Source organism: Saccoglossus kowalevskii, chromosome 4 (assembly GCF_978046115.1).
Source record: "Saccoglossus kowalevskii chromosome 4, keSacKowa6.1, whole genome shotgun sequence".
Taxonomy (NCBI): Eukaryota; Metazoa; Hemichordata; class Enteropneusta; family Harrimaniidae; genus Saccoglossus; species Saccoglossus kowalevskii.
The window spans coordinates 24,153,922-24,179,558 of NC_140644.1; the positions used below are offsets into that span (position 1 = coordinate 24,153,922).

The 25,637-nt window shown below is 37.0% G+C and overlaps 1 protein-coding gene across 1 annotated transcript; it reads right to left on the minus strand.

Moving 5' to 3' along the window:
- Positions 1-1,814: 1,814 nt before the first annotated feature.
- LOC100369355 (protocadherin Fat 4-like) lies at positions 1,815-25,557 on the minus strand. Its single transcript, XM_085498338.1, has 12 exons — positions 25,552-25,557; positions 22,516-23,064; positions 21,734-21,935; positions 20,080-21,174; positions 19,735-19,915; positions 19,136-19,401; positions 14,075-18,867; positions 7,552-7,640; positions 6,428-6,732; positions 6,044-6,255; positions 5,476-5,740; positions 1,815-5,043 (listed from the first exon to the last, which is right to left on the minus strand). Exons 1-12 carry the CDS (start codon positions 25,555-25,557, stop codon positions 3,224-3,226), a joined length of 9,783 nt encoding a protein of 3,260 aa, XP_085354464.1. The 3' UTR covers positions 1,815-3,223.
- Positions 25,558-25,637: the final 80 nt, after the last annotated feature.

The following is a 25,637-nucleotide window of genomic DNA, read 5'->3' on the forward strand; positions in this document are numbered from 1 at the left end:
CTATTTACAGTATTCACATATCGACGTATTGATTGTATCATTGTTTGATGTTAAATAAAGTTGGCAAGGAGTCGACGCTACCGTACGTACACCAATTTGTTACTATTCGTTTTAGCTGGAAACGTTCATATTCGGTATAGCGCCCTCTGTAGTCAACACCTATATCTGAAATTTGCGTCACCCAGCTGCCACACACTAAACCAGCAAAGGAATCGGACTCTGAGACGGACTACGACCTCCCTTCACTTAAATATGCACAGCGTCGTCTCAGAGAAAACACTAGTTAGTGGAGTCAATATATTGTATGTTACAGTTACACCACTGAAGGGAACGAGAAGCTCTTATCGTTTTGACCCATTCTAAACCACACATTTTTTGCGTATTAAATCCACACTTGTGTTTGTTTTATATCATTGTAAATGTAAACTTTCCTATTGATATGGAGATTGTAAATCACACTCACACGTATTCATATGGAGACGGTGTAAATCGTAGTTCATACAAAAGAAATCTTGTAAACTTACACCGTTTTTATGGAGATTGTAAACCGATCACACTTTGCAACTTCTAGAAGGTGCTAGGCCTGGGAATTCAGGACGCGATTTCTTCTACACTTTTATGAAAAGTTGCCGGAGAGCTTGCTTCAAATGGTGGGAAGGGGGTAGTATTACAAATCAGCCATCTTTTCGGGATTTGTTCTAAATGCAGTGCACATAACTTATTCACATGATATGTACATGTGCGTTTGTACGTAAATTACAGACTTCCGCAACAAATAAAGGCAGTGATCAAATAGTAAATTTTGAAAAAAGGGTATATAAAACTGTGCTCCAAACACTGCCAGCACCAATCACACATTTTTATTGCTGGAAAATTGACAAAACATTCTGATTTAAATATTTTTCTGTACTTTGGATAGCAATTAATTACTAATTATCATAATCAACTGATTGGCGATGAGGAAGAAAATGAGGGGTCATCAGATAATACTATTGTTATATAGGGTCAAATGGGAACATTTATTTCAAATGAAACATGCACACTGTTCTGATGAAGAAAGTAGACACAAGGAGTCCCTGGTTTACTTTTAATGGAAAAACTGTGCATGTAAAATTGGGTTGGTATATTTTATCATTCCAATATGCAAATTAACTTTTCAGTATTGTTTAAACCTACAAATTGGAGCAATGAGTGAATCAATTGTAAATAGATATTATTCAGCTTTGATAATACAGTAAAGGGCATAAAACTGTGGTCATTAAAAAACGTTTTATAAATATACATTTTTATAAAAAAAAAAATGGATGTTAGAATTCAAATTGACCAATCCATAAATTGTGACATCAATGTTAGATCTGATTACTATTAATGAGATACTTCAGCATGATCCAATCAGTATAATCATTTTAATATGTGGTTGGTTGCTATGTCATGTGAAGGCATGTGTGTGCATTATAGGCATATACAATGTTTAGCTTTCGAGCCAATCCCTATTGAATATTTGAATTTGAATGAATGCCGATAATCGGCTTTTACAATTTGTATAAATAAGTTTAGAAGTGAAGCCTTAGTTTTGTACCTATCAATGTATATACCATATTTACTCTATTAGTACTATCAATGTATATACCATATTTACTCTATTAGTAGCATATGTCAACAGTCACAAAAGTGTGTCTGTGGTTAAAAAACAAGTTGAGCTTACAAGAAATACAGCTTGTAGTTTCTGTGTGCTACTACTAATAGAACAAATACGATAGATGAAGTTGATTTGCACAAGAAAGTGCAAAAAAAAATATCAGCATAAGCAAAAATAAGAAATAATGTATATCGTTTATTTTTCAATGAAACAAGCCTTGAGGCAAGGTGTATATATAACATGTAAAACAAGGCAAAATTTGCAACTCTTTGTTACAATATTTTAAAAATAAATACGAGAAAGTAAATTAACTCCCAGGGCCTGTATTGGTGAAAGTTTTAGAAAACAAAAAAAGTTAAATATCCCACAATGCATTGTTTTTCTCATCCAGACATGTTTTTTTGTTAATTTGAAACCATGGTAACATATGCACTACAGATTTTTGACCTAAAAGTTAATTCATCAGATTCACTGAAAATTCATTTCAAGTTAACATATTAAAAAATGTTCATTTGAGAATTTTTAAATATTATCTTTTCTTTTATGCGCCCAAATAAGATGCACTCATTGCACACACAAAAATGGGTGTACATAAATATATATAGGAAATTATTATATGGTGGCCAACAAATTAAAAAAAATCAAATTACAGTGAAAACCACTGAGATTTAGTCAATTGCTGAGAGAGCTCTATCAGATTTCGTTTTCAGTTCTGACATAGAAATGATATAAATATGCTTGGAGTCTAATATCAACAATATTTTGAAACAAAGAATGTAATCTGGTGTTCTAATAAGTTACAACATCCAAAGCAGTCTCAATGACCTAATCTTGGTGGTTTTCACTGTAAACGGACATAATTTGCCAAAATAATGAATCGATGGTCATATTCACGTACTAAAAGAAATTCATATTACAAATAACATACAAAAATATACGATTATCACCCGCAGATCTGATTATGCTCATTAATTGGCGCCTACAAAAGGGTACCAAAAATGAAATCAAAATATTTCTTGAAAACTCATGCAGAAATTAATGGAAAAAAAAATGTTAAGTGAATTCCCCCGCAAAAAAACTCATTTTTGGTAAAAAAAAAAAAAAAAATGGACTGATATGTAGGTCATACAAACTGAGGGAATTTGGGTTTAAGAAATTTAGGAAAATATGAATATTTCTTTTTTTTTCCAAAATTACAAAAAAGATTATAATAACTTTACATATTGGTTACAGAAATATTGCTTTTTTTTCTGAATACACTTATGTACAAATTGATATGATGTAAAGAATTTACAGAAAGTTAGAAAACAGCCGATGATTATCTTGTGTGAATAATCCCAAAATCATACAAGATGGCAGTTTTTAAGGCAAGTGTACAATATTCAATCTGGCAACATCGTCGTTTCCAGACCGGTCACTTTTTTAAATAAAATTTCCCAGATAGCAGTATGCATTAGAGTTTCTGCCTTATGGATAATGCTGATTGGTAGAAGCACATCATATAGAAAGGTAATTACCATACCAACCATGATTGGTGGACATACATCATGTGATTACCATTTCAATTCTGATTGGTTAATGCAGTTACACATACTCCTCCAAGCTCGGATCTCTGTCAAGTTTCAATGCAATGCCCCCATCTTCCAATAACGCTATATCATGAAAAACCCCAACCAAGTTCTCAAAACTTGGACCCCAGTTCAAAAGATAGTCCCAACTAAAATGTCCATTGGGTGGTTTCATTGATACATGAGGAATGTCATCTTCTGACATTTGTAAAGTACTTAATGATCCACCAGCTGAATCAATCCCTTCATAGTTATAAGTCCTGCTAGTATCCGGAATATTTGGATCGTCTTCTTTGACCACAGCAAGCCGTTTAAAAATTATGTTACTGGGGTCAAATTCTGGAAACTTGAGTTTTTCTGGTCCGCACTCGTACTCCGAACATGTAAATGAGTCATTGCTCTCATCCGTAGAAGTTTCCGGAGCCTCCAAAAGATTTTGCGGATTGCGGGCAAAGGGTACTGATTGCACATTACGGTCACTACTACCCGATGATATCCCATCCAGTGTACTTGGTAAGCTGCCGGCATGTTCATTTGGCCTAGCAGAATTTAACATTGCCACCTCCTCCGCGGAGAGGCCTTTTGGTTGTTCGGCGTCTACGACGACCGTTAATGGGCTTTTTAACCTACTTTGAGGTCGACTATTTGGTAAATGCCCATTTGAAATTGGACTTTTAGTTCTTCTGGAATTCTCGCTTACAGTACTTGCATTACTGCGAAAACCAGGCTCGCTCCTCAACTCGCTCTGATTTATACTTTGTTCAGAGTTTGATCTACTATGAATTAATTCTTTTATTGGTGATGCACGACTCTGCATCATATGATGTGGACTAATCCTGGGGTGCGGTGACTGTCTGTGCATCTGCCCGTAATACTGTGAGGGCAGTCCTGGGCTATGTCGAAGCTGATTCATAGCATAGAGATTTGGTCGTACACCCCTACTATGTAAATGGTTTGGACTCATACGATGGGCATGATTGTTGCGTAATTTTCTATTCCCGTCCCTATGATAATCCCTATAATGGTGTGTGACGTCGATATCAGATGGCGCAATACTACTGGCATTCTCCAGGTCATAAAACTCATCATTTGTCGGTATTATTGATGATTGATCCTCCATAATGGTTGTGTCCTCGTCTACTTGACTGACAAGCACATTTTTATTCTGTTCAAGCGCCAGTATATCTGGTTGTGTTCCACTTATCCCTAATCTTGCCAGCTCGCTGTTTGTTGGAGAGCTTTTTTGGTCATTGTCAGTAGTGAATGCATCATTGCCAATGCCATCTACGTTTACAACGACAGGCGGTTGCTTCTGCTTTGACTTTTTCTTTCTACAATGGCAATAAATGATGACGAACACAATCACAGCGAGTATTAAGACAAATATGATGATAACAATAACGATGATAATTTCCAGTTGACTACTACCTTCTTCAGCAATATTTTTACAAAAATATGCACCATTTTCATTCACAATACATTCTTGGTCTTCTCCACAAGGATCCAAAGCACATACAAGAGCGGTGTCACATTGTGGCCCGGTGTAATTCTTGGGACAAATGCAGAGATAGCCGGCATCCTGCGGAATACACGTCCCGTTATTCAGACAGGGATCTGATTTACAAGCACCTTCTGGAATGCATGTGTAGCTCTCCCACTCATCAAGACAGAAGTGTTCCGCTGGACATGGATTTGATGCGCAGACATCGGTTCCCTCGCAGCCAATAGCTGAATCGGTACTGCCTTCCGAGGGCTCCGCAACCACAATTTCCGATTCGCCAATGAAAGGTATCAGGTTGTCATTCATTACAAAGCTGTCGATACAACCTTCGAAACCTGCATGAAGATACATAAATAATAAGTTCAATATTTAGGTTTTAATTATAAACACATTTTCTATAATTTCTTTATTTTCTATATAATATAGTTGACGTTTTTCTACAAACATAAACAAAATTTTGTCATAACTTTCTGAACCAACTGAACAGACAGAATACAATAGTGTATATAAATTCCAAACTTAATAGATTATGAACCTACAATTTTACAGTAATTGACAAAAAAACAAAAACAAAAATTATTCAATAAATATTCATGACGTAAAATCTGTACTGAATATATTAAGCACTTGCATCATAGGTGAACTCAGACAACATTTAGGATTCCCTTTCTGTACCACCAAAACAAACTAAGTGGCTCTGATCATATACATCAATGTCATGTAATTGTCAGAGATGTCGAAATTATGCATAAAAATTTAACGCTTACCCAGTATGTTTCTTTCGTCGTGGTTCAAAGGATCCTCCGTACCACCAAGAAAAATATTCTGCACTTCAACACTAACAAAATCATGAGGTGGAATATCAAAGGTGGTTGTTTTATCAATTCCATCTAGAGTAAGTGTGACTTCAAATCCAATCTTTGTGAGCGTTGCGTTGTGCCATTCTCCATCAGAAACACCAATCTCCAGTGAGATTGAACCCGTGCCTAAACTACCAGAACTAAATATGTACTGAAGTTTGTTCTTTACAACCTGAAAAAAAAAAAACAACATTTTTTTCATTAGTATGATTTGTTTTATATACCGTATTGCCTCTATTAGAAGAGCAACTCCAATAGTATCACATTAACAGTTATAAGTATTGTACACTGGATCATTAAAATATGATTGGTTATAACCGTAAACACAACTGTCATTTATGTAAGCACATACGTTACTAATAGAACTAATACAGTAATTTGTAGACTTCAGAAAGCTGTTGTTAGAATAAGAGAACGACCAAACATATAGCAGGCTTCATACCTCTACTAAATTTGTGAGTTTTTTAAATCTTACCTCCAATATGGTGTATCGATCAACTTCAGTATCAACCATGTAAAAGAGTAGTCCATCTTCATGGCGAGTGCGGAACGATAGAGATGCTGTCTGTGGGTCTGTGCTCCGCTTTTTACGTTTCAACTCTCCTTCCAGTAATTTCTGCCGGCGGAAACTGTTTTTAATGGTATATTTGATGTAGCTACCATCTCCAAATGTAAATGATGACATTTCTGTGGGAAAGCAGAAAAAATAGGTTAAAACATATTCTCAATTACTGATCAGATCTTCTACCATTAATATTCATGTTCATTGTATTTCTTTAAAAAATAATAGCACAAAGGCATATCTACATAATAACTTGGGACTATACCCAGGGAACCAATCATAAAGCCTGTTACAAACCTTCTTCACAATGATGACCCATGAATCCGTCTTTGCACGAGCACCGATACTTCCACCATTCGTCAATACATGTGCCGCCGTTCTGACATGGATTACTTTCGCACATATCCTCTTCACGAGGACACTGATGGCTCACGTCACTGCTGTCAAGGGGCTCGGCCAAATCAAGGAATATACCGTCGACGTAAACGTCTCGCATACATCCTACAAAGTCGTAGGTTGACACCTGTCCTGGACGTTCTGTGATAGAATCAATTGTCTTTATACCTCCAATATTCAGCGGTACTCCTTGAAGATCCAAATGCCTACAAGAAACAACGCATGTTAATAGATAAATATGTATGATATGTTGGTAATCACGTCCATGAGCAGCAATCACGTTATAATAATCCTGTAAAATTGTGAAATACACATGTTTACAGCATGGTTTCCAGAAATAAACAACCATTTTCATTATAAAACTAAAACTGATTTTTTCGTTGAATGTGACATCAGAATTACCAATGGATGTCTTGCAGTAGAAATAATGCACTAAAAACAGTTTTAGATGAGAGAACAAATTTGCTTCAAGAACTGTTGCTGGAAAATGTTTGTAATTACTGGCAACTAAACACAGGAAATGCAATATAAAAATCATGACTTAAAAGACATTCAACTCTTAGAAAACAGTCAAATTACAGCTATTGCACAATGTAATGCTTTGACCAAAGCACAGCAGGATTGGAATGCTTTCTATTTTGTTAAAGTGTGAAAAAATTAATCAAGCTTTCATCATAAAAAAAACACACTTGAAAAGCAAGATAGTACCCAGCCTTTAAAATCATCTAACAACAGGAATGTCCCCCTTCTACCCAACAAATAAAACGAACACAATCGAGTATGTTGTATAGTACCCCATACCACTCCAATCACAAAGCCTCTATTGTGCAATAAAAACGTCAGAATAAAGTATACATGTAGGCGGTGGTTGCAACAATTCAATGTGGCAGATATTACACAGACTATTGTGGCTATGATGTCAATACCCAGTTCGCCTTGAAGAACATCCACACCTGACAAGACTACACAGTTAGGCAAAAAACATCCCAGTTGCAAAGTTAGGCAGATATGGTGGATTGACTTACGGATAAGCTCCGACTCCCTGACTGCTAGAGAAACAGTAATCTGGTGGCAAACTTTCATCTGTACATCCATCAATTTTCAACACACCTCTCTGTAATTAAAAGTATAAAAAATAGATATTAAAATTCATATTTATCACTGCATTAATTATTACTATGAACAAAGCGTTTTAACCAGCACGAGTTTTGTTTTGTGTTGGTGTTGGCATTGATGATCCATGGATCAGGGTAATTTAATCTAACATTCAACTTTCCTGGCTAATAATCAGATGTTGTGACAGCCTGACATCCTATTTGTGTTCTGGGTTAAGAAAAATATTATTCTAAATCTCCAAACCATTTTTTTTTTTCATTTTGACTCGTTGAATGTTAAAATAACTACTGATTTTCTCAAGTAAATACAACTGAACCTTGACCTTTCTGGTCACTGTCCTTATTTGATGGGATGGAATAATCAAATACTGTGAAACCACCTGACCTAATATAATCCACACATCAAGGTCAAACTAGTCACAGAATGGAACACAATGGCATAGCTAATATATGTAATATATAAATGAAAAAAATGAAAAGACACCGACAGGATGACATTGCCATTTTTATTACTGTTACACTGCAGTGTTAAAAAAAATATACTGGTATTTCTTGTTTTTTTAATTAATTGTGACCTTCAATATCATTCATTTTCAAGTTTACTGCTTTGTTCGCTTCACCGACAAAACATTATTGTTTTTTGTGTGTGTGAATTTCCTGGTTTATTTATATAGTGCCAAAGCAAGTACTGTAAATCACTGTAATTTTCAGAGACAAATGTGAGTAAGTTGACTGTCGCGAGATTTATAGGGAAAATGAAAAAAGTTTGAAGAAATATATACCTATAAAACTATGGTTTCATTTGTGAACAAAAGAAATAATAAGCAAGTTGAAGTGCAATTACAAACATTGAATTATGCATGTAGAAGCACGCCTGAACAAAAAATTAGATTTTTTGTTTACTGGATCATTAAAATATGATTAATATTGACCATAGCCACACGACTGCTATGTATAGTGCATACAGTTATTGCAACAACAAGACTCTAAGTTACGTTATTTTCACTTCAGTGATTTTCTCGGATATTCTAAAAACATAGGTGTCTCAAAAGGTTGACGCCATACTTCTTTACAACTACTGGGATGCAGTATTAAAACATCAAATCAGTTTAGTCTTCGCTACTTTCATCATATAGCCCCCACACATTAACACTAACAAATTTGTCATAATGAGCATTACATCGAATTCCAACAACAGAAAAAGAGGTAAATATTTTGACAACTAAACTACAGCAAATCTTTCATCAGTCAGGTTTTTTAAGTCAGCTAGGGAAATTAGTCACCCCAATGAAACAGCAAGTAACTCATAAAGAACGTGTGCATGTCAAAGGAAGGTTCTGAGGTCGTGACCCCTACCTACACTACCTAACAGATCAAATCCTTTCCTGATTGCAGTGTTGATAGCAGAGCCCGAAAAATGTCAATACGCAACAAGAATGTAAATAAACCGAAATACCGAGAGCAGCTCAAAATAAAGAGATACGGTCATTGATTAGAGAAGAGGGCAATTCTTATGAAAATGTTGACAACATGAAGTTATATTCACACCTTTCTATTGTTATACAGATGAAAAGAAAAAGAACCTCATAAAACTGATGTTTGATATAAGTCAGAGCCCTAGTAACTAATATTTATTAAATAGTGTGATGGGAAACAAATATGCAGCCATATCACTCGGTGTCTTTTGTGATTTTGTTCCAACATAATACAGCTTTCATCGGACACATCAAAAATAAGATGTCAACCTCTTCCCAGGATAGCAATTACTGGTCGATATCATTTGTTGGGGGTGTTCTCAAATTGACAAAGTATGCCAAAAAACAGAAGGTATTTCATGAGGGATCATACCACCCCCTCCACTGTACACGAAATGTAGGATATTTTTGACAGACTGGCCCCCAAAAAATAGAAAAAAAATCATAATTTGTTGTTTTTAAAACTACGAAAATTATTAACGACAAAATAGCTCGTTTACCCTAAATGAAATACTGTTTGTTTTTTTTGGCAAACTTCGTCAATTCGAAAACAACTCTAATCAGTCACATATAGGTCTTCACGCAAGGTCCATTCACAACATGAATGTGAAGTGGGCCCCTAAAGAGAAATTTGAGTGCCATGGTCAACTGTACTCATGTCAGTATGTCAAATTTTCATGCAGCTCAAGGTATTGTATATTCGATGTTGAACTCAAGATTTACAGCTTGGCTCAAACATAATTACATGTATATTATTATACAATGTAGCATTTAACATGGACATGAGTTGTTAACTATTGACAATCATTTGTACCAAAAAAAATAAATGATTGAAAAAGTACCCAAAAAAATCATTAAAAATATTGCCAATCTGTGGTTTGGTACATTTTTTCCAGGTGACATTTCCAGGTGATAGCAAAAGATAGATATGGATGAAAGATCAAGTGATTGACAACAAAATGACTAAGTTGGTAAACAATATTTTTTTTATGGACATCGTAAAAGTCATAAGCTGAGTTCATCCAAGCTACTCAATGTCTGATTGTAATTTACACTGACATATTTACAGTGTTAACTAATAGGAAACCCAATAGTGTTATCTTGATGAAACAGTGGGAGACAAGAATCTGCCATAGTCACCATGGCAACAGCAACTTAGGGATTCAATTCCATTTCCTGCATGAACACATGTCTGGGCAAGAAACTGGACTACCATTCATATGATATACCAGTACAAATGTACCTAAATCAGGAAATGCATGATAAACATGGGAGAGAATTTATGCACAAATGTCCTAAATGCAGCATGGTTGCTGGGATGAGATTGAGATGCGATTAACTTGCTGTCAATCATAGCACAAAGTAGAGAGTACATGTATGTAATTAAACTAAAACTCATCTCTCCTAGACTCCAATGATTATTGAGGCATGTTAAATTTCGAGATAAATTGGTGTGAAATCCAAGCGAAAGATCAAAAGGATGAATAATTAATTCTCTGGATTTCATCATCAAAACTCAAATGTTGAGACATTTATGGCTGACTGGAAATTAGACAACTGATATCTGGAAAACACAATGATCAAGTATCTAATAATAGTTTACCAACACTTTCAAGGTAACTGCATTATTTATTCAGATCAGTTTGAATTCCATACAAATTCTTAGTTTGTTGGCATGAAGTGTGCTCTTAGCAGCTACCAGATCAGAGGTCAACTGTTTCCAGATGTGGATTTCACAGTCCCCAAACATACTTGAATCTGTGTTTGCTTTCATTTACAATTAACTTTCATTACTTTTGAATGTACTATGAAGTACTTGCAGATGACATGCAGTTCTAAACGTAGTGTTTTTCGAGGCGACAATCATCACGTTTTCGGAGCAATTCGTGTTCTCGATTGATGCACCTGTGTAATTAGTGGTCGTGACAGATTTGAAAAAAAATTCCATCAAAACTTCATTTCGTATTCAGTGCATATTTTGTTTTTTTAGTGCCTCAGTTCAAATCATGCATAAGTGTTAAATCGAGGTGTAATTCTTGACAAAAGCAAAGAAAATGAAGCAACAAAGAAGACCTTAGAAGAAAGCAGGATCCACATCATTACCGTATTAAAACAAAATTTCTTGAGGGCCCATGTAACTTTCCAGTTAAAATCTGGACTGTATTTGCTCTATTACCGGTAGTAACCTCTGTGCTTATCAAAATTACAGTTAAAATACATATACATATTTCAAAGTATACAACAAACGTAATTTTCAGTACACATGTGCTTCCTACTGGAAATGCACTTCTAATAGAGAAAATATGGTATATAAAACTCAATGAAAATTGAAAGAATAATCGAGAGTTGACGCATCACATACCAATAAAGACAATATTTCGTGACTCGGTCAAATACGTGCCTTTAACGAAGCATCAACGTAAACAATTTTGTTACAAAAATCAGAAACAGCAGTTAAAGTAATCTCAACAAGCGTTAGTGTAATTTCCTCAGTAAGAATTTACTGCCATGACAAATTAGTGCTAGTAAACACAGCATAACACCCCATGCATGCATGCATCTGTGTGGAGGCATCACTCAGTGAGTCATGCCTACCAGGCCCCCAGACATTCCAACTACTGTTATTGCAGGGGAAAGTAATTTGTCTTCCGCTGTCAGATTTGATTAAAACAAGACTTTAACAACTGATGCCGCCCGCACGGCCGCTTATATGAGATATACATGATGAAGGATGGAAACAATGTGGGGTATTTTTCATGAATATACTCGTGAGGTCAAGCGATTGTAATCCAAGACAAGTGGACAATCTTCTCCTACCTCTCAATACCCACAACAGTATTTTCCGGTTTGAGGAATGGAACTGTGAACACACAAATCATTCCTTTAAGGCAATTCAAAATGTTGCACTACTGAGCACGTTACTGCACGTCTGAGCAGTGCATTATGGGAGAGAATTTCAGACTATTCATGTTAAAAAGAAATGGAAACTCACTTATCAAATACAAATATTGATGCAAATTGATGCAATTTTCCATGACATTTCAACTCATATTATTCAAACATTTATTTGGAGACCCTGTTTTTGTTTTAGTTTCCAGCATCCCGATGATATTAACCAAGCATAATGAATGTTTAAAGAAGATTACATATACTCTTCAGCCTGAAATTCCTTAAAAAAAAACATTATCAAAATGCATTTATAAATCTGCAGATAAACATATACCAACAATTTCTTTCTGCAAGCAATGTGACCCTATGACCCCATGTGACTCTGAACAAAAACGTGAAAACTTGTCTCTCATGAAAGTTATGAGGTTTATGACATTTCATCTTGATATTCCACAGAATCTTGTATCCATAGCAACCTGTATCATTGCCTTCAATGATTTCCTCTCTGAGGTAAGTTGATAAGTGTTAACAATCATGTGTACAGTAAAAGACAGTGAACACTAGACCATTAATTACAAGCCACCCAAAACTTCAAAGACATCACATTTCAACTGAGGGATCACGTATCCATAGTAACCACACACAAGCTGGCAGGAGGGAAGCATTTACAAACAAACAAGACTTATTTTTAATCAAACAAATTCCAATCCATGTCAACTTCTAGTGCCTGTCCATCATGTGTGAAAATGGACAAAGTTGTCCATTCAAGTATTAGTCCAACAAGCCAGAAACAGAACAAAATGTCAACAAAGTACAATAATATATAAAGTTATTCCTTAAGTGACTGTCAATGATATTCTAGCTCACATGAATTTTATGAAATTTACTCTAACTTCTGCCTCCTCCCCCGAGTCCCCCGAGTTACTGGTGGCTTACACCAATCCCTGTGTGCTTGTTTTAAATATCTTTTAAAAAAAAATTTAATTAAAAACAATTTTTCTCTTGATAAATTATTTTCTCACAGTGTTGTATGAAGATAAATTTCAATATTTTTGATTTTGCTTTTACATTATAGTTTTTAAAATTACAGTGGTAGTAAACAGTTAGGTATATATGCAGTGAAACTTGTCTGAGTCAAACACCAAAGGGACAAAGAAATTGTTCAGTTTATAGAGGTCTCGCACTGAAACCTGTCTAAACTGAACACATAAGAGACTGAGTTAATTGTTCAGTTTACAGAGGTGTTCAGTTTATAGAGTTCTTAAAGTGAAACCTGTCTAAACTGAACACAAGACAGATTGAGTAAATTGTTCAGTTTACAGAGGTGTTCAGTTTATAGAGTTCTTAAAGTGAAACCTGTCTAAACTGAACACAAGACAGATTGAGTAAATTGTTCAGTTTACAGAGGTGTTCAGTTTATAGAGTTCTTAAAGTGAAACCTGTCTAAACTGAACACAAGACAGATTGAGTAAATTGTTCAGTTTACAGAGGTGTTCAGTTTATAGAGTTCTTACAGTGAAACCTGTCTAAACTGAACACATATGAGACTGAGTAAATTGTTCAGTTTACAGAGGTGTTCAGCTTATAGAGGTCTTACACTGAAACCTGTATAAACTGAACACATAAGAGACTAAGTAAATTGTTCAGTTTACAGAGATGTTCAGTTTATAAAGATCTTACAGTGAAACCTGTCTAAAGTGGACACCAAAGAAACAGTTTACAGGGATATTTTGATGTAAAAATCTAGTAGATGGATTGCAAAATGTGTTTGGTTTAGACAGGCAAGCGTAGGTTTAATTTTTTTTTATGCCAAAGTCTACTTTTGTCAGTAAGATAATTTTTTTCCAGATTTTTTTTTCAAACATTTTGAGCGATATGATAGAAAATTATTATGTCAACAAAGAAAGAATGGAAAATACATGAATGTGTCAAAAATTATGCACCAAAATGGAGTTAACATTATTATATTAATATCACAGTATCTCTACATGTAAACAAATATTTAATTACTAGTGCCTCTTGCACATTTCACAGAATGAAATAAAAAAGAATAAGAATTATATTCTTACCAGTCTTTCTCTTGTTGCTATTATTTCATGCCATTCCCCGTCTGATACGATTTTGTCCGTATGAACACGGGTCGTGCCATCCCCCATGTTGTATGAAAACCACACCTTACCATCGATGACCTCGATGGCGATGAATTCCGATTTATCTCCAACGTTCGTGTCATGATTGTACAGCAGAAGTGTATTCTCGAATGTTGTCGCAAACTGCATAGTAATCCAATTGGTAGCACCGCCGAGAGATTCATATTGGGCGTAAGACATTGGAAGAAAACTGTAGCTGGAGAATTCACATCGGTCACCTCTTTCACCGAAGTTACATTCACATGTGAAACCATTATCATCTGGCACACATTCGCCTTCGTTGAAGCATGGTGGTGGAGTGCAAGGATCCATTTCAATATCGCAATCGGGTCCCGTATATCCAGCGACACAGACGCAGACATAGCCATTATCGTGATTATGACACGTTCCACCATTTTTACATGGATCACTTTCACATTCATCAACAACAATATCACACAGATCACCAGCAAACCCTGGCGCACACTCGCACCAATAGAATACAAGCGAGTCTTTATGGCATGTTCCGCCATTAAGGCACGGGTTACTCTCGCACAGATTCGGTTCTCTCTCACATCGTTCACCGAAATACGGATCTTTGCATACACATACGAAAACACGTTGACTCTGAGATGATCCAAAGATGATCGGATTGCTGTCCGTAATGATATAATTATCGTACACTTCCACGTGATCAGTGCACTCTCCATTGTTGATGCACGGTTGGTTTTCACACGGGGTGTAATCAATTTTGATGATCTCGACTCCTGAATCCTGCTCAATGTGGTCCTCATGGTTATTGAAGAAGCTTGCCAAATCAGAGCGTGTGTAGTATACGTCTTGATGGCCTCCCAGTCTAATGGCAACTAACAAGTCCATATTTTCTTCAACGTCGTATAAATCAATAATCATGAATGTCTCCCCCGAACTCAACTCATCTGATACAGACGTGTAAAAAAGATTAAAATGACTAGTGAGAAACGTCACTGCATCTATGTTCCCCAGAACCAGTGTCATGCTGTTGTTCAGGGAGTTGTTACTGAAGGCATGGTAGTCAACAATGAAGTTCGAATACACAGAAGGATGGATGGTATCACTACCGCTGATATTTAGAACATAAGAAGCGATACCACTGTGCACGGATGAATGAAGCTCGCAACCTGGATAAATGCTGAACATGGGATCTGCAGTGACAATTTCACACTCAAAGACGTCACCCACGTCAGGATCAAGAGGGTGAGCTATACCAATCAACCCACCCGGGAACACACCTTGAAAAGCGTTGACATAGATATCAGCTGATCTGGAACTAGACGGATTGTCATTGGTGTCAAGAATCATGATGTGAATCCTCGTAGTGGACGTCATCTGTGGCACGCCTGAATCTCTGCTTTCAATAGGCAGGTAGTAATCACTTTGATCTTCACGATTTAACGATGCTTTGGTTGTGATTAATCCTGTAGACTGATGAACACTGAATTGTTCGCTGTCATCCGATGGCAATAGGTAATATGAAAATGGTGCTCCATTGACTGGTGTATCAGGATCGTAAGCACTCAGAATCATAACAGAGGTACCTGGGCTTTGATTCTCATAAACGCTTCCTACAGTGTCTTCAGGGTAGAACATTGGACCATTGTCGTTGACATCATCTATACTTATCTCAACCTCAGCATAACCAGTTTGAGGCGGATTTCCTCCATCCACAGCAGCTACTGTCAAATTATAAAGTTGTATCTCTTCACGGTCCAAAACCGCAGAAGTACTGATCACACCAGTTTGTTGATCAATGGCGAAGGCATTATTGATATTACCACCAACAATTTCATAAGAGAATAGGTTATCAGGTTCATTGAGGTCATAATCTTCTGCACTGACAGTCAACACAGAAACACCAATGGATGAGTTTTCGCGTGTATTCCCGACATAAGAATTCGGCATAAAAACAGGGGGATCATTAGCGTCAGTGATGTTGATACGAACCACTGCCTCGTCAATATCATCACCATTAATCACGCCACCATTTTTCGCCAATGTTAAAAGAATCACCGTGTCTTGACTTTCACGATCTAAAGTACCATGTGCATAAGATACGTGGATCGCTCCAGTTTCACCATCAATTGCAAAACCTTCGTAAGTTCTTCCGCCGACAAGGACATACCTGATTTGTCCATCTATCCCATGATCCTTGTCTCTAGCAGCTACTATGCCGACTAGCTGACCATCATCAGCGTTCTCTGGAACACTGTAAGTGTAGTAGTGTTTGATGTATTCTGGGTAATATTCGTTCATGCCAGTAATGTGCACAATCACTCGAGTGTCATCATACATAGACGGTTCTTCATTCTCAGCACGCACGGTTAATTCGTACGATTTCTTCTCGTCTTCGTAATTCAGATGACTTTGAGAGAAAATGGTTCCATTTTGACGGTTTATGACAAAATAATACTGTCCGTCACCACCGATAATTTTGTAGACAATAACAGCATTTGACGTTGAGTCAGCATCTGTGGCTACGCAAGTGACAACACTTGTGCCGCTCGGTGAGTTCTCTGGAATAGTGGGGTTGTATTCTTGTGACTCAAACTCGGGAGAATTATCGTTAACATCAATAAGGACCACATCAACTCGTGCAAAGCTTTCTAAACTTATGACACCAAGATCACGAGCACTTACGTTCAAAATGTGTGTGTCTTGGGCTTCAAAGTCTAGCTCCTCTGCAACAGTGATGACCCCATTTTCAGAACCGATTGCAAAGAGGCCATCATCATTTCCAGATGCAAAAGAGTACCTGATGTCGCCGTTCTTCCCCACGTCATTATCTGTAGCCAGAACTGTTAGAATAGATGAACCAATTTGAGCATTCTCAAATACAGTTTCACTGTATGGGTCACCGATGAAATCAGGCGCATGCTGATTTACTTCAGTGACTTGTATTTTGACTAGAGTTTCATCAGATAGTGGTGGGTTTCCTTGATCACTGGCACGTACATTCAGATGAAACAGTTGGTAAACATTTGACAGGAGAGATGACTTTACAGTTATCCAACCTGTAAGTGACTCAATATCAAATTTATCAGTTCCATTGCCACCCACGATGCTGTACTGCACAACTGCATTTATACCTTTATCATATTCATCCACAGCGCTAACCTGCACAACTTTGGAGTTTACCGGAGCATCCCGTGTTACCCCGGCGATGTACAGATCCTCAACAAATACTGGCGCATATTCATTAGCATCTAAAATTGTAACAGAAACTCTAGCTTCACCCCACAACGTCGGTAGCCCATTATCGATGGCAAACACAGAGAAATTGTAGAGATTTGGGTCAACATTAGAGTCAGGATCGGGAGTTTGATATTCAATCTGTTGTTTGTAAATAACCTCACCAGTCTCAGAATTAACGTCAAAATAGTCACTCCATGTTTTCATTGAGTATGAAATTTCTGAGTTTATGGTGCCTTCTTTGTCGGCGTCACTGGCTGTTAGCTTCATTACTAAACTGCCTTCTGGAATACCTTCAGGCCGCTCAGTTATATATACATCTGGATCAAATACCGGAGCATGGTCATTGATGTCCAGTATGTCCACCTGGATGGTAGTTTGCTTGGGGTAAGATCCATCCAAATTTGAAGCCACTACGTTAACATCATAATGTTCATGTTCTTCACGGTCAATGTCACCAGCGACAGTGACGACACCAGTCAAATTGTCAATTGCAAAAAAAGGATTATCTGCAAGGTCATAAAGTGTTATTGCATTGTCGGCTTCATCCGGATCATGTGTAATAACACGTAATACATAAGTACCGACTTCAGAGTGTTCTGGTACACTGCCGACTGGAGTTCTGGTGAATGCAGGCCCATTGTCATTAACATCAAGCACTTTCACTTCAACAGTAGTGGTGCCTGTTAGTGAAGGTGTTCCTTGATCCACGGCATGGATCGTTAGTGTGTAAAAAGCATTAGTTTCACGATCCAGAACTTTAGTTGTGGTCAGCTCACCCGTCTGGCTATCAATAGCAAAGTCATCAGTAGCTGATTGAAGTAAGTACAGAACTTGTCCATTGCTACCCGAATCGTGATCGATGGCAGAGACAGTTACTACGCTGGTACCCGAGTCTTCCCCTTCTAGGACAGATGCAAAATAAACACGCTCAGTGAAAACAGGTGCATTGTCATTGACATCTGTTACATGAACAGTACATGAAATGTAACTAGAATGATCATCATCCTTCGCTTCAATCCAAAGTTGGTAGTAACTCATCACCTCATAATCCAGGGGTTTTTCAATCGTTACTTCCCCTCTATTGCGATCAACATGAAATGTTTCTTGAAAGTTACCAGCAGCCATGTAATATTTCACCACTCCATTAGAAGATGTGGCTCTGACTGACGTTACCACGTTATCGTTAGGATCATATGCATCCTCACTATAAAAATGAGAAGTGGGCGATGTGCTGAAGACTGGAAAGGAATCTGAACTGAACGTCACCGTCAGATTGGTCTTGATGGAATAAGATCCAGGTCCCCCATCTCGTGCTGTAATCTCTACCCAGTAGTCATCACCAGCATCCAGACTGCTGGAGACTTGGACAACACCATTACGCGATCCAATTTTAAACTTGCTCTGCGGGTTGGATTTAGAGATTGCATAATGGATCAAGCCATTGGTTCCAATGTCAGCATCATTGGTACTCGCTGCATAGATATATGTATCTGCTACAGCACCTACAATACAAAATGTATTAGTATTAATAACAAGTGAAAACAAGTAAGATTTTTTGTTACTTTTAAGGCACAAGCCTTGTTGCTTATAAAAATAAATTCTTCACGATATTCAAATCAAATTCAAGTACTCTTAGGGCAAAGATGTAATAATTACAATATAAGCTAGTTATTAGTAACACTTAGCAATAAGGCTTGTCTTCAGTAATCTCACACATAGGACACAGACAAATCATTGCATGGTGTTAAAATTGGAATGCTTTCAACCTACCTGTTAAACCAGTATAATCCTCTACTTCTTTGATTACAGCATAATAAGGCAAGTCTTCGAAGGCCGGGTCATTGTCGTTGATGTCAACCACTGTCACATATACTGTAGCTGTACTGGATAAGATGTCAGGCGAATTCACATTGACTTTATCGGTCGCGATCACCTCCAAGACATAAATTGCATTCTCTTCTCGGTTCAGTACAGCATTAGTCCGAATCTCTCCAGTCAATGGGTTGATAGTGAATTTATCATTGGTTATATGATATCTAGAATTAGAACACAGTTTAAAATATAAAAGATATCTAACATATGATTGGTTGAATCCCATCATGTGATTAACATTGCAGATCATTTGATATACCAATGGGCTTTGTTTGTCTTAGATTATAAAAGTTCCAATGGCCCCAATATTTATGGTGGCAATTATAACTGATAATTATTATGTGTAGTCGATTGGATCAAAGAACAGAATGGAATATATACTACGCACAAAATTGTAATTCTTCACTTGTCAATTTCTTGTGAAAGCTACTTCTCATCCACATTTATTTTTAAAATTATAATATTCTGTTGAATAAAAAAAATAACCAGTGACTTACTTTATGTGAGCATTCACCCCTTCATCTGCATCCCTTGCAGTAACCGTGGTAACAGTCGTATTTATTGGTTGTTCTTCAAGAACTGATGCAGAGCTGTTTGTTACAATAAATATCGGTGGATTGTCATTGACATCACCGACTTGTATTTCCAACAAAGCGCTACTTGTAAGTGATGGATTTCCTGAATAAAAAGTGAGATGAGGAAATGTTGTGGTTATTGACGTTAATTGATCAAGGCATATTCACATATTATTTGTGTATGATAAAAACAAGTTTTTGAATCAAAATAGACATGAATGTGTTTTATATTACCATCACCAAAAAGTAAATTACAAAAAAGCTTACCATTGTCAGATACTTGAATGTTGAGATGGTATTCAGCAATAGTCTCGCGATCGAGGACTTCATTGACGTACACATTACCAGATGTGTCAATAGTAAATAATCCTTCTTGCCCTGCGCTGACTTGTAGAATCTCAAATACCATTTCTCCATTACTGTCTTCATCAGGATCACTAGCCGCACAGGTGGTAACAAGTGCTGGAACCTGGTTGTTTTCGTTGATGCTTGCCTCCATGTTTTGACTTTCAAACTGAGGTATGTTGTCATTGATATCATTTAATGTGATGGTCACTGTTGCTGTAGACACCAGTGGCACCATGCCTTTGTCCTGGGCAGTCACACTCAGGGTGTATTCATAGCGCCCTTCGCGGTCCAGTATGTTCTCACTCGCGAGAACACCTGTGTGAGTGTCGATACTGAAGTCATTGTTGTAATTCCCATTAGTGATATGATATTCAATTATGGCGTTATTGCCCACATCTGCATCGGTGGCGACAACTTGGAAAAATTCCTTCCCAGTAGGCATATTCTCCATAACCTCAACCTTGTAAGATTCAGAACTAAATGCTGGAGCGTTGTCGTTGACATCCTGAATAATAACAGTTATCTGCATGGTAGATGTCCGCCGGGGTACACCTTTGTCCCACGCATAAACAGTCAAAACATACTGTGCATCAGTTTCTCGATCAAGAACCCCATCGTCAGAAACTACAATCACGTCGTCTGAGGTCAAGAAGAACTCACTCATTGATTCCATGGAGTAATCAACATCACCATTATCACCTGCATCTGCATCCGTAGCAACCAGTTCAACAACTGTGGTGTAAGCCCCAGCATCTTCAGACACTGTTGTGAGGTTTGTATTCTGGAACTCTGGAGCATTATCATTGACGTCTCCTATCACTATGGAAACCCGCGCAGTTGCAGTTTGTGGTGTTCCTTCTAACGGCTGATCAGATGCTGTAATATCCAGACTGTAATACTCTTTAAGCTCTCTGTCTAGTTCTTTAGCCGTTACTATGGTACCATCTTCAAGTATTTGAAATTCCTCACCATCATCTCCTGCTGTGATGGAATAAGAAATTGCACCATTTGGTCCTAGTGAGAGAGAAAAAACAATTAAAGTATGTTAATTAGCAAATATCTATTTTCAGTATTTCAGTTCAGTGTTTATTGAAATGGGTTGTTTAGCTAAATTAACAGCAGTGATCTCTAATAAAATACCTCAATCTAGGCCATGTACTGTAAAAGGGTTTATTATTCACTGGGTTTTAAGTTTGTTTATTTCGCTGACTGCAAAATGTGCTAAATTAAAACCCAGTGAATATGTAAAATTTAGCATAAAACACATTATCTAAATGATAAACCGTGAATTTAAAACCCAATGAATATGCCTGAAATGCTAAATCAGTGAAATTTAAACCCAGTGAAAATTAGTCGTTTCACAGTATTTAAGGTTTTGGATTTTTTTTTGTAAAAATAATTGACAAATTTCCAATTAGTAGCTAAACCCCCCTTACTCCCATGATCTTTAGGGGGTTATACAAATGGCATGTTGATTAGTCATGTTGTTATTGTTATGCAACAAATGTACAACTCCAAGTAATTAGTTCAAAGGTAACAGAACTAAGAATATTTCCACTGTACGAGTTTTTACCTGCATCAGCATCAGTAGCTGTTACCTTGACGACACTATAACCAACATCTACATCTTCTATAACATGAGCATCGTAGGACGATGGGTCAAATATCGGTACATTGTCATTCACATCTGTAGTACTAAAATAGCATGATACTGAACTTGATAATGAAGGAGTGCCGCCATCAGATGCTTCTACCACTATCAAATAATATTGTACCTAGAATGGGGGAGAGAGAGAGAAACATGTTTATTTTAATATCGCAATCACCAAGTGAAAGATGTAAATACATGTTCCAGTATCATGACTAAGAAAACGTGTGTGGTGTACGTGTAATGATAAGATAACAATCAGCGGACAAGATTCGAATTTTGAGGTAAGGCTTGTTATGAGATTGAAAACTTGATGTACCGCTCTTCTCAATGTGTTTCAAATACCAGAATCAAAGATTATTTGGTATTTCGAAATGAGCCCCAGTGTACAACCCTGAGTGAACACCTGGACCTGGACACCAAAGGAATGAGGCAAACATTTTGTATGGGTAGGTAGATTAAGTGTATAGCAGAAAGGTGTTTGGTTAAGATGTGTTACACTAGCACCAGTTAACACTGCTGTATTGACAATATTATAGTGGCACAGAACCCAGATGTGCATCAGCCAAAACTCTGGTATTATTATTGATAATAATTTTAATTAATTGTATATTAATATTATTAATTATCGTTGAATAGTTTTCACACCCAAACTGTTACACATGGGGTAATGACAAAATGAAATTTGATTACATCAAATTCCTCACCTCTTCAAAATCTAATTTTTTGTCCAGAGTGAAAATGCCACTGTATGAGTCGAGAGAAAATCTATCCTGTCCCCAGTCTTCTAGAATGGAATATGTCACATTCCCGTTGCTGCCTTCATCTGGATCAATGGCGATTACTTCTCCAACCGATGTTCCGATCGTTTCACTTTCAGACACAACAAACGCATACACAGATTTACTGAACTCGGGTGGGTTGTCGTTAGCATCTAATAAATAAATATCCAAAGTCGTTATTGACGACAAGTCACCATCCGACGCACTAATCGCGAGTGTGTAACTTGGTGTTGTCTCACGATCAAGCTCATCCATGGTACGGATTTGACCAGTTTGCTCATTAATGTAAAACTTTCCATCATTCCCACTAACAATCCTATACGCGATTTGGGTGTCAATGCCTTCATCTGCATCTGTGGCTGTAACCGTGGTAACTACAGTGTTCGTATTTACATCTTCTAGAATGTTCACACTGTACGAGGTTAGATCGAATCTTGGGGGATTATCGTTTTCGTCTAATAGACTAACATGAATCTGTGAAAAAATAAATAAAAACACATTTAGTTTTATTCATAAATTCATATTCATTTATAGAGCCAGTAAGAGGAAACACAGTAATGAGGATGGTTACCATGACAACAAGAACATAAACCAAGATAAAGAATTACCGGCTCTTGATATTGCTCTCAAAAATAAAAATTAAGAAGCAATCGGATTCAACCGCTCTTCACAAACAATCTCAGAGTAATCAATTCACACAACTTTTTGTTTGCATAACAGTAACAAATGTCATTGGATGAGAGTGGTCATATGACACATATGTCATCACAAGTACATGCACAACTTCAGAGGGATGTCAGTTTCTATTATCCTGCTTTTTAATGAGTGTCACTGGGGTATATACGATAAGAGTTATTTATTGCATTTCTCACAGTGTCTCTACACTCTATCTAATATCATGAGCTCCCTGGCATTTGTATCTTTCATCAATACGCAATTTCCACCCCAACTAAACAAAGGTGGCCTTGAAATGCTTTGATGTTCTGCCACTTTCCAGTGAAACAACATACTATGTAGTAGAGGACAAGTCACCAGTTCTGCTTGGGTTCTAATGTAATATGCCAGACTGCCTCCCAGACAATGACCTTATGCATCCTTTATATTTTAAAGAGCACAAATATTATAGGATGTCGGGACGGCAAATCTTTCCAATGAACTTAAACTAAAGCATGCCACGGTGAGAGACTTTCAATGCTCTCTTACCCTCACCCACGAAGAGGATTTAATTTTCCCACCACAGCACCCATGCCTCAATGACAATCTATTGTTTGGGTTTGTTATCAACACCGGTCATTATGCGAACAGTTCTATACAAAAAAAATCAGACCATACTGGCTAAAGCTATGCAATGTGGCATGAGTTTTAATAATCTGCAAAGCAATCATCATATCCCCCATGAATTTATGAAGACATACCATGTCTATGACAGTCATCAGCTGTGTACATTTCTCAGTAACACAAAACCAGTAATGAACAAAGTGTTGACAATGTACATTTCCATTTACAAATGACCACAAGATTATATACCTCACACAGAACAGCGGATGTCAGCTACAACAAACCGACTTATCCGATTCCAACAAATTTTTCTTTTTTTACATCACAAGGATTAAGCAACATAAAACAAAATCCTTTTTCCTTTTTTTAATGAAAAGACGCAGAATGAGTCACCACAAAGTAATTTCAGATACAGTCATTGTTATTAAATCCATAGACGCTATAATCAAGACGTGGAAACAATACAATTAGTGAATTTTCTTGCTCAATAAGAAAGGTCACTTCTTTGTTGAATATACTTGAACAAAGTTTTGTTCTTTTCTGGAGAAAGATACTGTTGATTAAATATTCTCCACATACGTTTGTGCATTGGAGGGGAAAGTAACTTGAGTCCTCGAAATAAACTAATAGCATATCCCCCACTCCTAGTTCTGTTCAATTTGTAAATTGATTAGTACTGACATGTACAAGGCTAGAAATATGTGTGAAGATGATGGCTGTAATTTAATTAAACTATTGGTATAAGTAGAAATGCCATTCCTGGCTACTGGGTAAAAACTACAAAAGTGACCTGTGACATGGAAAAACACCATCATGGATTGCCAATACACCTAAAAAATTCCACTTCCAAGTGACTCTGTTCAGGTGCGAATTGGTGCTTTTCTCTGACTGTGTACATGCCAACAAAGTAAAAAACAGGATAGCTTAGTGTGTATTGTTGATATGTAATACTAATATGAACTCAACACTCAAAACCCAGCGAAGCCTGGGAAGTTAGCAGGAACACATCTGCTCTCTAGCGTGCAGAGAATAAATAGTCCATTGTGTAACAATTCTGTTTTACTTTACTTTTTATTTAAAAATAATTTTACTAGAGTGTACTAGATTTCTATGCTACTTTCCTATAATACTGAGATCATATACCTTGCTTGAAAACATCTAACAATAGGCGATACAACAGAAACCGAATATGCATGGTTGCCACACTGTTGAAATCAAAATGGCCGCCAGCCAATAGGGGCCATCCGAGCAAGGCAATGACCCCACCAATTGCAATGTGCATTAATTCTGGTTAAATGAACAAACTATGGAGCTATACATGTACAAGGTAAAGACTGCACAGTGAACACAAAACCTACAGGAAAAATGGCAAGAAGTTCTAGGTGAATAAAACAATGAGAAATTGAAGCAAGAAATTCTGGGTGAATAAAACAAATCAATGTTGAGACTCGAGTCATGCGAAAAGCTGGCCAACTTGATTTGAATCACAAATCATGACACTTGACCAAGCAGGATTTCCAGCTGTGACAGTGACACAGACTGCTGTTATTTGTCACAACCAATAGAAAGGTTACATCAATCAATCAACCCCCTAGCAATAATGACACTAAACTTCACTGTTACCAATAACCTATAAGTTGAAATCAGTGGGGGTGGCAATGACAGGTGGAATGTATTTCTCACCTGCATGCTGGTGAACCTGTACAATTGTAAGGCATCCGCTTTCACAAAACAATGAATACTGGTATTTATTTATGATTTGGGAGGGG